The sequence below is a fragment of the Eublepharis macularius genome, chromosome 14, assembly GCF_028583425.1.
Source record: "Eublepharis macularius isolate TG4126 chromosome 14, MPM_Emac_v1.0, whole genome shotgun sequence".
Taxonomy (NCBI): domain Eukaryota; kingdom Metazoa; phylum Chordata; class Lepidosauria; order Squamata; family Eublepharidae; genus Eublepharis; species Eublepharis macularius.
The window spans coordinates 48,566,313-48,583,029 of NC_072803.1; the positions used below are offsets into that span (position 1 = coordinate 48,566,313).

The following is a 16,717-nucleotide window of genomic DNA, read 5'->3' on the forward strand; positions in this document are numbered from 1 at the left end:
GCACTGGAAACCAGGCATAGAGCCATCCCAACAGATTTCCATCATGCTATTTTCATTATTCGAAAGACTTCTCATCTTATATCTGTTAGCATGGGCAGGGTTACCAAGGGACAGGTGGGCATCAATGGCCAATGATCTACCGCATCTTAAAGCATAAGCTTATGCTTGTATTATTATTATCATTATTATTAGACTTTTTGTTCACTCTCCCTGCATGCAGGCTCAGAGTAGAGCACAACATGACAGTAAACATAAAGATAAACACAATGGTAGCAGTTACAATTATATTAAAACACCATAATACAGCGCACCCAGTGCATCCCCATTGTTAAAATGACCCACACAAAGAAAACTGAATAGATTTTTTTGCTTATGTAACATTCAAATGATACTATTCAAAGCATAATTAACTGACTGATTTCACTGCCACAATAAGTGGCAATGGCTGCTAGTTTAGGAGACACACACACACTCCTATCCTACATGAATCTATCTATCAACTGTTATCAGCTTTGCTAACTAAATGGTAACTTTTATACATGGAAGCAGCATTCCTCTGAATATCTGATGGTTGAAATAAACACAGGAGAAATGTTCTTGCCTACATAACCCAACTGTGGGCTTTCCAGAAGCACCTGGCTATCAGCTGTTAGAAGAAGAGTGCTAGAGTAGATGGACCTTTGGTCCACTCCAGCAGGGTTCTGACGTTCTTATGATGCATCTGTTAAACATACAAAAATGCCTTCTACTCAAACAGCTCTCCCATGCAAAGCCAAGTTTTCCTCTCCAAAACTCCAAAATTTTCCAAGGGCTGCAAATGACCGTGACCCTTTCAAGAAATAATATAATGTGGGTGAAAGGCCCAAGTCAAAAGTTATTCTACACAGTTGCTTGTGATGGACATAGCCTTCCATACATCAGCCCTGCACCAGTGTCCTCCCCAGTATGATTTCCTTGCCAGAGTCCTATCCCTGTGCCACAGCCAGATGTTCGTATCTTTTACACAAACACCAAATATTTTACTGCACAGAACATCTAAAGTTTTACTCTGATGCTTAGAATCATATTCTGAAAAGTACTGCAACTGCAACTCCATGCACTCAGTTCAGATTGCAAAGGTATCTAAGGGAAGCATTCTTATAGTCACCCTTTAACTGCAGTCAGTCCTGACACACATTTTTTATTATTTAGTCAAGGCTAGATTGCTAGAAGGCTGGAATATGGAAGCAGCAATTTTCTTTCTTCTGCTTTAATTGGAGTTGTAATTTGAACAAACTGAATGTTTTGTGTTTTACTTTATTGTTATCTGGTCCAAGTGTTCAGAGCAAGTTAAACTATGTATCTGAATATTTTTTTATTTAAATGATTTTGAAAAATTATCATTTCAAATCCCAACTAGTTTCTTGCTTTGTTTTTCATCGATAAACTATAATTCTGTAAACTGATGTAAAACTGTAAATAGCAAAAACAAGTCCCGCTTGGTACAAAACTATAGCCTGCATTTCCTCCTCATTTCTATTATTTTTCATGGATGTTTCATTAACTATGCCTTCTCAGAGACTCTTTTGTTGAATGGCAGGATAAAATTCTCTTGTAGAAGCATTTTGATATAGCCGCTGGAGTGTTACATTAGGATATGGGAGACCCAGGTTCAAATCCCCACACTGCTGTCAAGCTTGTTTGTTAAACTTGGACCAGTCACTCTCTTTCAGCCTAACCTACATCCTGACGGGATAAAATGGGGAAGGCGTAACCATTTTCACTGCCTGGAGCACCCTGAAGGGACAAAAATGAGTGAGGAAGAAGTCAACTTCCCATTATCAACACCTTCATTGATATCATTGATATTACAAGGCATAGCAGAGTTCTCAGGTTCAATTCTTCAACTTGCTCCTATTTGTACAAAAGGAGCTCGAGACCATCAGCTCACTGTTCTACCACCATTATGACCAAAGATAATATTGATCGTTTATATAGGATGGTGAATGTATTAAGTGATTTCCAGTTTCTCATTCCTTTTCACAACTTTATTGTGGTAGTCACTACTAACATTTTACAGGACAGGAAATCAAGGCTAAGAGTTCCATATAGGGCCATCTAGTAACTTCAAGCCATTATGACAGACATAATTTTTCTGCTGTTTGTCTGACCCAATGGGGTCTGACCTACTGTTATTGTGGCAACACTTGCCAAACAAAAAAACAAAAACCCACCCCATTCTTTTTATGGGCAGCCAGTCTCTAAAGTCAATGCCACAAACAGGACTTCAGGAGCTGAACTCGTGTGCTTCAGCATGACTGGGGCATTACATTTCTTTGAGGTCTGCATGTAACATCAACCTGCGGGGTTTTGCTCCTATACCTTTAAAAATAATTTAATTTTATATAGAAGGAAAACAGCGGACTCTTTTTTGCCACATGATACAAAGTATACACTCTCCAATACAACACAAAATATCTTTAGGGCCAGTGAGTATGCATAGATGGCACAAGAATCTGAGAATTAAGGCAATGACTATTTTAGCAAAAGGATTCCCCTCATCTTTTGACTCTCTTGTCTAACACTAATTCTACTCCCACATCCTCCAAGCCTTGTGCTTGATTGCAGAAAGAACATATTACTTGGTTCCCGAAAAGCAGGGCCCACCCAGCTGACCAAAACTCATTTAGTTTCTGCTTGCAGTTTTTGTCTGGGGTATCCACAAGACCACAACCACATATTCCAAAACGGCATTATCAGCCGGCAGCGGTGGATTACTCACAAAAACCCTGAAGCTCTACAATCACACTCAATCAAGAATCCCATCCCAGAGCCTGAGACTTAACAGCAATTAGGGGCATTAGGGTGCATTTGAATAATTTTTTCAAAAACATCTTTTTTTAAGCTTTATAGGCTTTGCCCAGAGCACCAAATTTCACATACACAAAATTTCAGTACCCAAGATCTAAATACTACAATATACTGATGGAAAAGTAACACTAATCAGAGGGATCTTGCCACGGAGAATCATAAAGCAACATGAAAGAATTATCATATGGTTCCATCATCTTCTGAAGAACCCAAAAATAGGGAAAAGGAAAAACAAACTGACCACGGCCATGTGTAGATGGAGGCCTAGATGCAGTGACTCCACAAATCACAGCAAGATTGTGTTCCTCACAGTAACTGCTGCCAGCTCACATGGCAGAGTGGGTCTTGCAGAGTCAGCGTAGGAGGCATAATCCATCTAAGTTACATTGTAGAACAACTCCAAACAATACCTTTCTAGAAGTATTTTCACCTACCATTTTATCACTAAAGAGATAAATCAGAAACAGGGAAAGTTACGAACTGTAGCCTAGTTGATGTGTAGGGATACATAACTACTGACTTCCAAACTACCAATAACTACCAACTACATAACTACCAATCCTGAGACTGTCACAGAATTATCAATGTACACCCAAAGAATATCACAAAGGTATACTTGTAATCTGTGATTCACAGTTTATTGGAATAACTTTAAGACTACACCTGATTTCAGTTGGGAATATACGGCGAGCTTGTTCTTGGATGAAAAGACTAGTGTTTACATGGTGCTAATAAGCACTTGCACTTTAACATCTATTGCAATATTAACAGAGCACTTGAAGCACTGGACACTTTATATATTGATTTTGAACATACATGACGCCTGTAAAAACAATTTTCCATGACTGTTAAAATTGGTGTAGTTCTTTATTAGATTATATAATTGTGTAGAATAAAGTAAATAGCAAGACATCTTTGTTACATGGGTAATTGTTCTGTTGATGCTAATTATTACCGTGTTGCTCTATATCTGTGCCATCACGTTGCAGCTGACTTATGGCGCGCCTGTAGGACTTTCAAGGCAAAAGAAGTTCAGATGTGGTTTAACCATTGCCTGCCTCTGTGCAGCAACCCCGACCTTCCATGGAGGTCTTCCATTCAAATACTGACCAGGGATAACCCTCCTTAGCTTCTGGGATCTGACGAGATCAAGCTATCTGGACTATGAAAGTCACTTACGTTTACATTTCCGTTTTTGGAAACTACTATCTACATATTAGCCATTGAGCTGGCAAATACTAAAGCTGTTAACTATAGCTAAGACACAGCAACAGAAGTCTTGATTTTATCCCATTCCTATGACAGTTTATTAAGCAATCTCTACTACACCAACTAGGTAGCTTAAGCAAGATATACACTCCTAGAATCCTAGGGAAGTTGCATATTCACATCCAGCTCTCAGTAATTCACAGTGGCCCTGTGAGGTAGGCCAGTATTAACTCTATGTAAACGATAAGAGTCAAGATTTGCCTAAGGCAGTGTTTCCCATCTATGGGTCCTGACTCTTTTGTGTCATGAGGCATTTGGAACTGTGTCATAGCTTCTTATCAGCTAATGGCAGCCATTCTTGCCAGTTGCTCAGCCAAAGTCATGTGGAAACTCTGAGGTGGAGGAGTTGGGGCGCTTCAAGCCAGCTAACCAACAAGCAGTCCATTAGAGCAAGGCTGACAGCCTTCAGAGTGGAGTGATGGTCCCTGAGAGTGGTATCAGTGCTCTGGGATTGGAATGACAACTCTCAGAGTGGAATGATGGTCCCCAGGATTAGAATCAATTCTCTGCAACTGGAATTACAAACCTTAGAGTGGAACAAAATACCCTACATTTTAATTAATGTTTCTGGAGGTTGTGCAATGATCCCCAACTCAACTCCCCCTCGTTTGTTACCCTGTTTGTCACCTGTTCTTTTCCTTTCTAGGGTCATGAAGTTTGTATCAACCACCTCTTTCTGCACTGTTAACAAGTTTAAGTCTTGGGCCTCTTCTCCCTCACTTTTCTTTCTCAGATCGCCACAGGGTTCAGGTCTGCTTCCTTCCTACCCTCCACTTTACTGTTACATATCATCCCACTCTAGAGGTTGTCATTCCAGACCCGGAGCACGGATTATACTCCCAGGGGCTGTTGTTCAGGTCTGGGGGACATTATTCCAGTCCCAGGGCACTGACACCAATCCTGAGACTGTCATTCTTCTCTGGGGGCTGTCGTTCCAATTGCAAAACACTTATGCCATTCCCAGGGACTAGCAAAATAATTCCCAGTGACTGTCATTCAATTCCCAGAACAGAACATATGGTTCCAGGGACTGTCATTCTACTCTAGAAGCTGTCATTCCAGGCCCACAGCAGGTTTCTCAAAATCCATTATGCATTTTCTTTGGAGCTTTCGTATGCTGTAATCATGGAGTCTATGCAAGTTACTTGACATTCCTGGCTCCTATTATATCCAATGGGTTCAGGCATCTCCATTTGTTCCTAATGAGCATTTTTGTGACTTGTTTTAGTACATCCCATTTCTGCTGCAGCAAAACAGAAATGTGCTAATGAAGTGAAATGGAATAGAGACTGGGGTCCCCTTCAAAACTAAATTGAAAGAGAAAGGAAATTCAGGTTTGGAATCTGAAGCTTTCTAAGTAGGGAACAACCCAAGTAAACCCAGGCCTCTTTCCCATGTTTGTCTTTCTCAAGCTCTACTTTAAAGAAGTAGTGACTGGGACCCTGGCTGTGTACACCCAGGTTAGGAACTGTCCAAACTCCCTCCTCTGCTTCTGTTTGTTTTCTCTGAAGTAAATCCTATTTAATTTAATGGTGGGCAATCCTATGCCCACTTGCCCACTGATACAAGACTTTATTGTGAATAAAACTATTTAAAGGTTCTTAGTTATATCTAACACTGCTAGTGTAACCATGTTTTAGACTGATTTCTATAGTTTGTTAAGCTATAACCTGCAATCAGATAGTTGCATTCAAAACTGAATAACTTTGTAAGTGCAATAAGTATTTCAACAAATGCCACATTAATAGGTGCATTAAGTACATTTTTTCTTGATAACTTGAGTAACAGTTATAAAATAGGCAATTTTACCGTTAAAATGCATGACAACAATGGTTGTCAAAAACCTACAGTCCAAAATTCATGTGACAATAAGTCAATGGGTCACCATACCAAGTAACTTTGAAACTGTGGGTCATCATACCAAAAAGGATGGTAACCAATGGTCTAAGGCAATCCACTGAGTTAGCTAAGATTTATATCAGAGACTTCCATCTTGAAGCTTATTCTCTTAGCTGGTCTCTCTCACACTAGGCTTGAGTGGGTGTGATTGAGAAGATGCTAATGAGCAATAGTAAACATATCAACTTATCTTGAGCAGTGTGGCAACTTTGCAAGAGAAATTAAGCAATGAGCAGAAATGTCTGCACTGGAAGTTTTAAAAACCAAACTGTTAAACTGGTTTCTCCATGAAACATGTGTGTGTCACTAGTTCTTAATTAAAGGGGAAAACAGTGACCAATGCTGTATAATACAATGTTAAGTGCTGTGGACCAAACCTTACATAGAGTTTTGGATGACATACACAAAAATATTTAGTACTTATGAATTTTACTGTTCCAGTACTTCATGCAATTGCAAGTTAAACACTTGCCTGCCATGTCCCTAGCTTTCTATGCAGGGCTATGGTTGGCTTTCTACATCAAGGCTATTCTCAGTTCTCTGAGAGGCTTAAAACAATATTAGCTCTTCCACATGACATGGAGAACTGCTACCTTAAGCACTGTTCACCTAAGAAGAGTCCCTTCTTGAAAATTTGTATGGAGCTAGTATGATGATTAATCTTGTCATCATCGCTTTCAGTATAGCAGCCTGGACAAAATATGTATCTTAGTCTACAGAGAGAAGGTAACAACACCACTGAGTAGGAAGGTGCTTGATACCTAGCTTTTCTGGAATGAAAAGTATAGTCCTTCTGTACCTACATATCAACAATTTAATATGTTTCTACAGAGTTTTTGTCAATGCTTAATATACTTTTGGAAGTTTTTTGATTATGGATAACCAAAAAGGTTCAAGGTGCAATACCTTATTACTGAAGCTTGCATTTCAACACAAAGGAGAAAAATGTCCAATACTGTCATGATCTGGCTATGCCAGGAAGGCCTAGCAAGGCCTCAGAAGCCTGTTAGCAGTGGGAGTAGGCCTGCACATGATTCCCAGGAGCCCCTGGGCTGTTTTAGCACCCTTTTTGGCCAATCAGAACACAGGGGGCTAGTGCTATATAAGTCTGGGAAGAAAAGCAGCCTGTGTTCTTCCCCCCAGGGAGCAGGACAGAGGAGGTTTCTGCTAGGGGGAGAGGCCCTCATCCAGGTAGGGTGAAAAGGCAGGCCTGGCAGATAGAAGGGCAGTGAGTTCAGTCACGCTAGGGCATTTTGTTTATTTTGCTTTCACCCATCTATCGTTGCTAATGCACCTTGTTTGCTTGTTTGTCTGTTGTTACTCTGCTGGGACCTCTCGCCTGTTTATTGGCCAAGCTACGGAGGTCAGAAGGGTTGGGAGGGTACTCTGGGCCTTCCCAAGGAACCCTAAATCCCAGAGTGGTGGCATCGTAAGGTGGCTCACCCCACCCGAGGCATGACAAATACTCTCTGCTATCTCAAAAAAAATTGCTTTTCAGAGGTTTTCAGACAACTCAAATGCTGAATAATGGATGTGCATCTGTGCCAGCTCCGAGCAAGTAGCAGCTTTGCTAAATTACGGCCAATATGTACTGAAAGACTGGATGAAGTCCACAAGCTAGACTGGGGCAGACAACTTTTGGTTTGAGCGCCAAACTAAGATAATGTTACCTATAAAGACACTGGTGTGCCAACAAACGACAGAGGAGAGGAGGAGCAATAAGAGACTAACAGTGGCATCCTAAGCAGAGCTACAGCTATCTAAGTCCACTAACTTCATGGGGCTGGAAAGCAATGATGAGTATAAGCCATGCCCATCACCTTCACTCACACCACCATCAGCCCTGGCAGTGCTGCCAGCATGTCAGTTGCTTGGGCAAAGAACTGGCCCTGAGAGCCATGCAGAAGTGGCTGGTGTGCAGCAACTTGATACCAGATGTTGCCCACCTGATTTATCCTTTTGAATCCAATTAGTTTTCAGCCAGGAACTGTATATTCTGACACTTGCAGAGATATGTGGGACAAATTTTATGTTAATTCTTTATTAAACTCTGAATGCTGAGAGCTTGATAAGCAAACATTTGGAGAGTTACGCAGTCAAGTTCTGTGTCTGAATGCACACTAGTAAATTGAATGGCATTTTCCCCTGAGAAAAATGATTTCATTTGTACCATGGATTTTTATTGGCTAGATTAATTCACCTCATTTTTAACAGATTATCAGACTAGCGCAAGATTACAAGGCCTATATGTGGCATCACAATCTCAAAAAGACTACCCTCGCCTCATTAAATAATATTTTGGTTGTGCCATCTAGGATGCATTCCAGTCTTTACTAACAGTGCAAAGCTCTTTCCTTTTAAACTATATATTATACATACTTGTAACTTCTTAAAATTCTCCAAATTAATAAGATATTTTAATCACTAACATGTACTAAAAGTCAGGGCTTAGGGCAGTAAAAGCTGGACAATTATGCAACACAACACCATAAATTTTAATTTATATTGCATCTTGTGGCCTATAAGAGGTCACAAGAGGAATGCCATTTTTGTCTCTATCATGGTTATTTTTAGTTTGTATTTAGTTAATACAGCCTGAAATTTGGCATATGACTATTTTGAATCCAAATGGTTTAGGACCAAACTAGGTAAGACCATAGGATATTTGTGATCATCTTTCCTACACTTTTTCTTAGAACCTTAAAGGCAGCTGCAGGGAAGGCTCCAATTATGATAAAGGGCACAGGGTGTGTATGAGAGTATTTAACCCTTCCATTGCACCACTTCCCTCAATGCTTCCCTCAAAGATGCTATTTGCCCCAGGGGGAAAAACAGTCAGACATCCTACTGTACATGGTGAGATTATATGCTGAGCACTGGGGGATATCACAAACTTGCACATAGTTTCTCAGGGGGATTGTTGCCAATCTCTTGCTTCCTCCACCCAAGCTACTCCTCTCTGATTCTCCGTATAGCTTTCAGGTGCACAGAGGGAGCTACCACTTCAGCTCCATATTGTGGAAACAAAGAGCAGCACTAAGGATCAAATTAGATGTGCAGGTTTTTAAAGAGTCGGGACCCCCAACCCAATTCAGGTTGCCCACAGCCACACAGCAGCTGTGAAGAATGGCTATTAAAAAATAAAGGAGAGCCTAACCATGGGGGAAGGAAGGGCTCCTGCTTGCCACCTCAAGCTGTTTTACAAAATAATGAGGGGGGGGTTGCTGCTGTGCATAGAATATTGTGTGTACATGGAGCAGTAAAACAGGGAAATACCCTTCCCTCATACTATTTTGACAAGGGGAAATGGCTTGGGCAGCTCTTTCTTCCCCCATGGTGGTTGTTTGAGCTCTCCTTTTTTTTTTTATAACAGCAATTCCCCACAACCGTTGTATGACTGTGGGGAGCCTGAGTTGGGTCTGGGAACCCAGATCCAACTCTTTAAAAACCTGCATATCTAGTTTGACCCTAAGCAGCCATTTTGTGTCCTCAAGCACTCATCAGGAAGCATGGAGAAAGGTACTGCTGACCTCTGAATTCCAACCTAAGAAACAAAGTATTTCACTGACTGCTAGATAACACTTTTCCTTCCCCAAAAGGTAACAATCCATTTGAGAGTCTTGCTATGTTCCTTCCTCCCCAACTGGTGCACTGGTCATTACCAGCCAAACCTGACTGCCACCATGTCAGACCACATGCTCAACCCACCAGGCATCTTTTGCCAAACAAGAACACAGACCCAGTTTTTCCTCTCAAGCTGGCATATAGCTCTGAACTGGCTATATATACACAGAGTCTGCCATACAGGTGTTCACTCAGAGGCAAGCATCTGTGCTTTCTTACTAGAGGTTTTTTCGATACCTCCTGCACTAAAAAGCACATTGGGTGCTACATTTCTAAACAGTGCAAATACATCAGTGTTTGAATTTGTACAATGTAGGTCAGTGTTACACCATTAAAACCAATGTAAGCTTTTCCCATGAAAGCAGCTGTAGACAAAATAGCCTAATACCTACACCTGTCACATAATCAAGACAGCAGAAGACCCTTATCAACACAATGCCACATGTCTAGATAAAAGTTCCTCAGAACAAGCAAGTAGATCTCAGGTTTTAGTTACAGGTTACAAACCTATGCTTCAAGTATTAATAGTACATGGCAAGTACTTGGTTTTTGTATTTATATCCTGTCAATTTGACTCACAAAGCCCTTGTAAGTGGATTATAACTTAAAAATCAATGCTACAAAACAATATTAAACATTAACATATTTATTATATTAAAATATAAGAATCAGACTAAATAAGACAGCTCTCTGCCTATCTCCCAGAAGAATAAGAAACAGCTTTCTTAAATTTTCCAACTGCACAAGCCTGGTAGGCCTATCTTCAGAAGTTGTTCAAAGTATCAATACCTATACAACAGTCCAGCTTTTGATTAAAAAACTCGCTTCAAGAAATGAATCCCTCTGAACCAAGTCCTTACATGAAGAACACAGTACATGAATGTCACACAAGACCAGGCACTTACCATAAAACCTTTAACACCAGACAAGGTTTCTTTCTCTCTCTCACCCACAGCCACACCAGTACTGCAAAGACCCTTGCAACAATAAACAGTGGTGCTCTCTAGGTTGAACAGGAACTACTGACTACAACAAGGCTATATGGAGTGAATCATACATGAAACGAGATGGAAATCTCCAATACAGTATTGCTGACAATAGTGCTTAAAATGGGACGTTACTGTTTTACCACTAGATATTGAAAAATACAATTAAATTAGGAGTCATTTAAACATAGCAGCAAGTAATTTATGTATAAAATCCACTACATTAACCTACTCAAGACGTATTTCATATGCCAATCGAAGGTCCTTATACCCTCGTTGCAGACCAATGTTTATCTCGTTGCAGACCAATGTTTGCCCAAAACTCTGGAGAGCCAGTATCAGAGTAGAAAAAGCAGATACAGACAAACCAATTGTCTGATGATCTAAGGCAGGTTCACTTCATGACAGTACTGACTTCACTAGCATCTTAATGAATTAACTTGTTTAGAATATAAAATAAGACAAGTGTTTACATTAGTTTAAGTCAAATTCAAGTATATGTCTAGAAGCTGCTGTCACAAGCAACCAGCTTGTTCCCATGGAGGTTATATACACAAACACATGCCAGTCATTACAATATCCTCAATTTACACACGATACTAAGCTCCGGCAAATGTGATGTAACAGTTAAGTGTCCGACTACAATCTCAGAGAAACCCAGGTTCAAATCTCCACTCTGCCATCGAAGCTTGCTACGTGACCCTAGGCCAGCCACACACGCATGCGCACACACACAAACAGCCTATCCTACCTCACCAGTTTGTTGTGAAGATATAAGAACAATGTAAGCTGTTTTGGGTCCCCAATAGGGAAAATGGATATAAATGAAATAAATAAAAATACTGCATTATTTTATATGCTTAAGTAAGCATAGAACTGTACCAGGATTCAATCCACAGCTACAAAAACATCAACATGACCATTTATACCTGCATTCAACTATTATTTCTAAACTGTACTCAGATCATTAAGGTAGAATTATTTACTATCACTGCATTGGGATTGCAGTAAAGACAGTAGAACTGAACAGAAACACAGCTGATACTCTCTAATTTCCCTTTCCCACATGCCCATTATACACAGTTCTAGAAGCGAAAGGTAACACCTAGGTGAAAACAAACCGAAGCCATATAATTGCAGGAATATACTTTATTACTTAGCACTTCCACAAAGTAAGCTATTGTTAATCCATTAAGCATATTAGAGTTTGGCAAATCAGAGTTAGATTAACAGGGTTATCTAATTTTTTACAGTACAACTACATATTATATTTTGTTTCAGTCAGAAGTATAATTCTGATGACTGGTCAAGAAACTTGCTCAGAAGACAAAATCCAAGAAATCAAAACAATTAGAGTCCATGGCATAGCAAAAAAAAAAAAAGTTTGCAACAATGGTTTCAAAACCACCACAAAGGTCTCATTTGAGCACCTTTGTATTAAAACTGGAACTTCAAACAAAGTATTTTCTAGAATTGCTTTCATCTATTCATGGTATATGTAACACACAACATTATAAACTATTACGTTTTTAAAAGTATACCTCAATAAACAAAGGAAGTAAATGCTTGCAGTCTGCTATAAAAATCCACAAGATCACTTATTTTATCACTTATCAATGATAATCCATCCAAAGCCAGGAGAAAAGATCTATCCTTTGCCAAGATGACTGAGCTAAAGAAGCACACCAAAGGCCTTAGAGGCTTGTAAGAGTGCAGTGTTTAGAGATATGTGTGGGAGAGCACTATTTGGTAGGGCAGAAGAGATAAAGCAGGATTTCATACACTTGCAACTACAAACCATTCACAACAAGGAAAGAGGTTGTACAGTACAGGCTCCTAGCAGGCATTTACAACTGCAACAGGCAGGAATGTAAATTATTTTGACACAAAATTTATATTTAAAACAGATGATTTCAAATTTATTTAGCATCCGCAAGGAAAAGATAAGAAAGGATTCGGTTTCGTTTTCTCAGCCATGCCGGACGCTCCTCTCGGCTGGTCTGGGAGGAAACGACCGGGCACCCTGACCGGGCGGCTGACCCGCAAGGATTAGCCCCCAGGACTCCCAGGGAGGGAGCCAGGGTCCGGGACGCGGCGGGAAGAACTCCCCGAAATCAATGCGGGGGGGGGAATTGCCCGTTTGTCCCTATGGAGGCCGGCAGATGTGCGCGGCGCCTCGAGTGCCGCCGGGCAACGAGAAACGGCAAGTAAAAGAAACAGGCGGAAGCCTGTAAACAAGCGAATCCCTTCTGTTCTACAAGCGTTTGTGAAGGAGAGGTTGATCTGAAGAAGACTCGCTCTTCCCCTTCGTTGAGTTCCAGAATTTTGTTGCCCCCCCCCCCAAATGGCAGCAAAGAGGCAAAGTCCCGCTCTCGGTAAGTCAATCTCGGCTACCTTGCAGAAGGGGGAGTCGCTCGAAGAGTTGGTACGCAGGGCGGTGGTGGAAGCTATAAAACCCTTTGTTGACAAGCTGAACGAAACTGATCAAAGGGTGGGCTTAATTGAAAGCGAGGTGAAAACCATTAAGGCAGCAGCGGGGGGGGCAGAAAAGTCTGCTCTGGAAAGTGCGTCACTTGTGAAGGCTACAAAAAAGGACCTGAAGTTGGTGGAGAACCAGCTGATCGGGCTACAGGTGGAACGAACGCAGACAATTTTGCGTCTCCAAAACGTGAAAGAGGAGGAAAATGAGGATCTGTGGGATTTGGTCTCGGAATTACTGGCGACACCCGCGAGGACGACTAAAGAAGAGGTTAAAAGCGCCATTTTGGAGGTCCGTCGGGCTTCTTCAAAATATGCAACAAAGCGACAGTTGCCTCGTGAGATCATTATTGATTTTTCATCTAAAAAGATTCGGGACACCATCCTATATAACTCATACAATGCGGATTTGGACTTTATGGGTTTGAAAGTCAAGATTTTGAAGGACGTTCCATTTCTAGTCCGGAAACGGCGTTTTAAATATAAAAAGTTTGTAGCACTTCTGAGGGACCATGGAATAAAGTACAAATGGTTATTCCCGGAAGGAATATGGTTCAGATATAAAGATCAGGCCTATAAGATATTATCAGAAGATCAACTAAAGGATTTTGAGAATAAAAACCCAGAACTCTGCTGCACCAAGAACGAAGAAAAGGAGGAGCCGGAGGGGGGGGGGAGGAGGAGAGCATCGCAACAGCAGTTGCACAGAGAGAATTGCGTCCGGGACCTAGAAGGGGGAGGAAAGTTTAACCAGAATTTGAAATGTTTATTCTCTGTATGATTAACCACTCCATCATTATTTTATGGAGCTATTTTTGTATTGACAGTATGAAGGGAAACATTGAAGTGTAGTGTTTAGTGTTTGTAGTTCATTCCCCCCCTTTTCTTTTTCCACCCCCCCTTTGTCCCTTCCCTCTCCCCTTTCCTTGTGATAGTTTTGTGTAGTGTTTTGTAGCTATGAAAAATAAAAAATTTATTAAAAAAAAAAAGGAAAAGATAAGAAAGAAATATAAAACAGGAGAGAAAAAGAATAATCACCCAATGGGGATTTTTACCTATTCCATAGGCTTTAGCACAGATCCATTGTAAATTAGCAGCTATTTTCGCTCGAGATGAATCATAGAGTTCCAACGGAATGATCTCAGCTGCACTATCTGTTAGCGAATCCATTTTCCTTCGGGTACTATCCCCACCAGCACAAATGTCAATATCCACCATCTGAAACAAAAATAAGAAATCAAGCCTAACAATCATGCATCACAATTTACGAGACACATGACAGATTATTAGCCACATACATAACACTAAGGGCATATTTTGCAGCATCAAAAATAGATATTTATAACAGGGTTTGGTTTCTGAGTACAGCAAATCTCAGTTTGAATTTATTGCCTCAAATACTTAAGCTGCTTAATTGTTTGCAATATATTGAAGTCCACAAAAACAAGGTAAATTCATCTTCTGCCATACGAGACACAGAGTACCTTACAGAATTCATACCCATCCCTATAACCTTGCTGCAGACACCCCTCTCCAGTCTGTTGTCTAACAATACAAACAGGTACTAAGCAGCTGGCTGGACGGGGAAGTCTTATCATCTGGCTTCCCCAACAATGGGAAAAGGGGGAGGGTTTCACAACAGGGAAGGAAGGAAACAGAAGGAAGCAAGCTCAGGGTTTTCTCACTCCTGTCATATGCTGGTGTCTATCCTTCATCCTACCCCTAAGAGGGATCAGCGCAGAGATGAACAGAAGTACTAAGACACCCTAAGGCAAAAAGATCAAGGGAAAGGGGAGAGCAAATGGGTCTTTTCAACAACGTATTTCTTACTGTAGCATACTCGGGACTATGCCAAAATCAAGGTGGCAAAAGGAAGGTGTTTCGACCTACCCTTTCAGGCAGAGTGTTGCTCTCCAACAAAGACAACAAAAGAAGGTCGTTCCTTCAGCAGCACCCTCATCCATCATGTTCTCCTTTCCACTCTCACTACTCTCCTTTCCAAAATTCTCCTAGCTCTGCTCCCACTTGCTTCAACCCCCACCCTCGCTGCCTTCCTAGTATTTTAGGGTTTTTATAAGCAAAACACAGTAACAATAAAAATAATAGACTCCAGCTCTCTCCCAACATCCTTCCCAACTACCTTACTCCTCCCCCAGACACCACCCCTTGCCAAAAACCCGACCACCACCACCCCACACACACTCCTCATGTTGGCCTTTCTTGCAGGAGAAATTCCTGGCTCTTGACATCTATGAAAAATGGCATTTTTCCACTATAGACAAAATTAGACTGTACACATAATATTACATATTCAATAACAGCATGACATTTTAATAATCTCTTCCTACATGGCATACCCCCAATCCAATCCTGGTCATCACCAACCCCCAATCGGCTCTGCGGATCCTCCCCCCTTGCCATAATTCCTGCCCTCAGCACCTTTGATTTGCCTTTATAGTGTACAAAACCAGAATCTGATCTGCGTGTATGTGTGCCTCGAACACATTTTCCTACATAAAACCAAAGCAACGTGTCTCCCCCTCCCCTTTATTTTTTGCCGCCTCGCGGCCCAAGTGCCCCAGTTCCTTTTAGTCCACCCCAAGCAAATACTGGATAAGCCTACCCTCATCACCCAACGGTGGGCCGGACCCCCTGGACAACCCAACCTATACCCTCACCCCTCCCTTCCCTCATCCCCTGGTTACCCCATGGCTCCTACTGACCCCACACAAAAACATACAATAACCCTCTCTCCCTCCCTCCCACCCCACCCCCCCCCAATTCTGGCCCAGGCCGCCCCACTGCACCTTCCCCGCCCCACCTGCCCCCCTCGCTGCTGCTGCTGCTGCTGCTCCTCCCTCCCCCTAAGCCCCCCTTCACAACAAACCATAAGACAGCCCCCCCCCTTTTCAACTGACAGACCAACAGCTCTTCCCATCTCCCCCCCCCTCACCTTTCTCGAAGCCGCAGCTACCTCATTCCCCCTCAGGCTCGGAGCCCCCGGCCGCGCCCAGGCCCAAATCTAGAAGCGGCTGGAGAGGGGGAGATAATGGCTTTCCGGGGACGGAGGCGACCCGGCCCCACCGCGCTGCGGCCTCCAGAGAGGGAGGGGCGTGGGGGCGGCTGAAGGGGGAGCGAGGGGCGCGCGCGGCTCATAAACAGAAAAAAAAGAGGGAGGAGAGGAAAAGGAGAGGGCGCGCGCGCGCGTCGCTGCCGGGCGCGCGCCTCGTGGAAAGCGAGGGGGGCGGAGTCCGTTCTCTGGATTCTAGAGGCTCGCGCCCGCGCAGCAGACGGAGGAGGAGAGGGAGAAGCGCGCTCCTTTCGCCCCCGCCCCCCCCCGGAGGGTTGGCCGGCTCGGCCAAGGCGTCTAGCGCCGGTCGTTAACGCTGTCGGCGCATGCGCAGCGGTTGGGGGAGACGCTCTTTCCCTTCGCTGCTGTAGCCCCGCCTCATCTTTCGTACCCTGCCTAAGCAACTGTCTCCTAGGGAATGGGATTGAATGACTGGGAGGGGGGAGAAGGTATCAGAGAAACAAGCAGAGAGCCGGAGGAAGGATGAGGCATGCATCGCCAGACAGCTGACCAATCACGGAGCACGCCGGCCTCTGACAGA

The 16,717-nt window shown here is 42.5% G+C and overlaps 1 protein-coding gene across 1 annotated transcript in view; it reads right to left on the minus strand.

The window, feature by feature from the left end:
* CAMSAP1 (calmodulin regulated spectrin associated protein 1) overlaps positions 1–16,332 on the minus strand; it is a 45,651-nt gene extending 29,319 nt beyond the window's left edge. The window contains exons 1-2 of the mRNA XM_054998147.1: positions 16,060–16,332; positions 14,162–14,324 (exon numbers count right to left, since the gene is read on the minus strand). Of these exons, the coding sequence (XP_054854122.1) occupies positions 14,162–14,324 (163 nt within the window). The 5' untranslated portion in view covers positions 16,060–16,332. The remainder of the gene's footprint in view (positions 1–14,161; positions 14,325–16,059) is intronic.
* Positions 16,333–16,717: the final 385 nt, after the last annotated feature.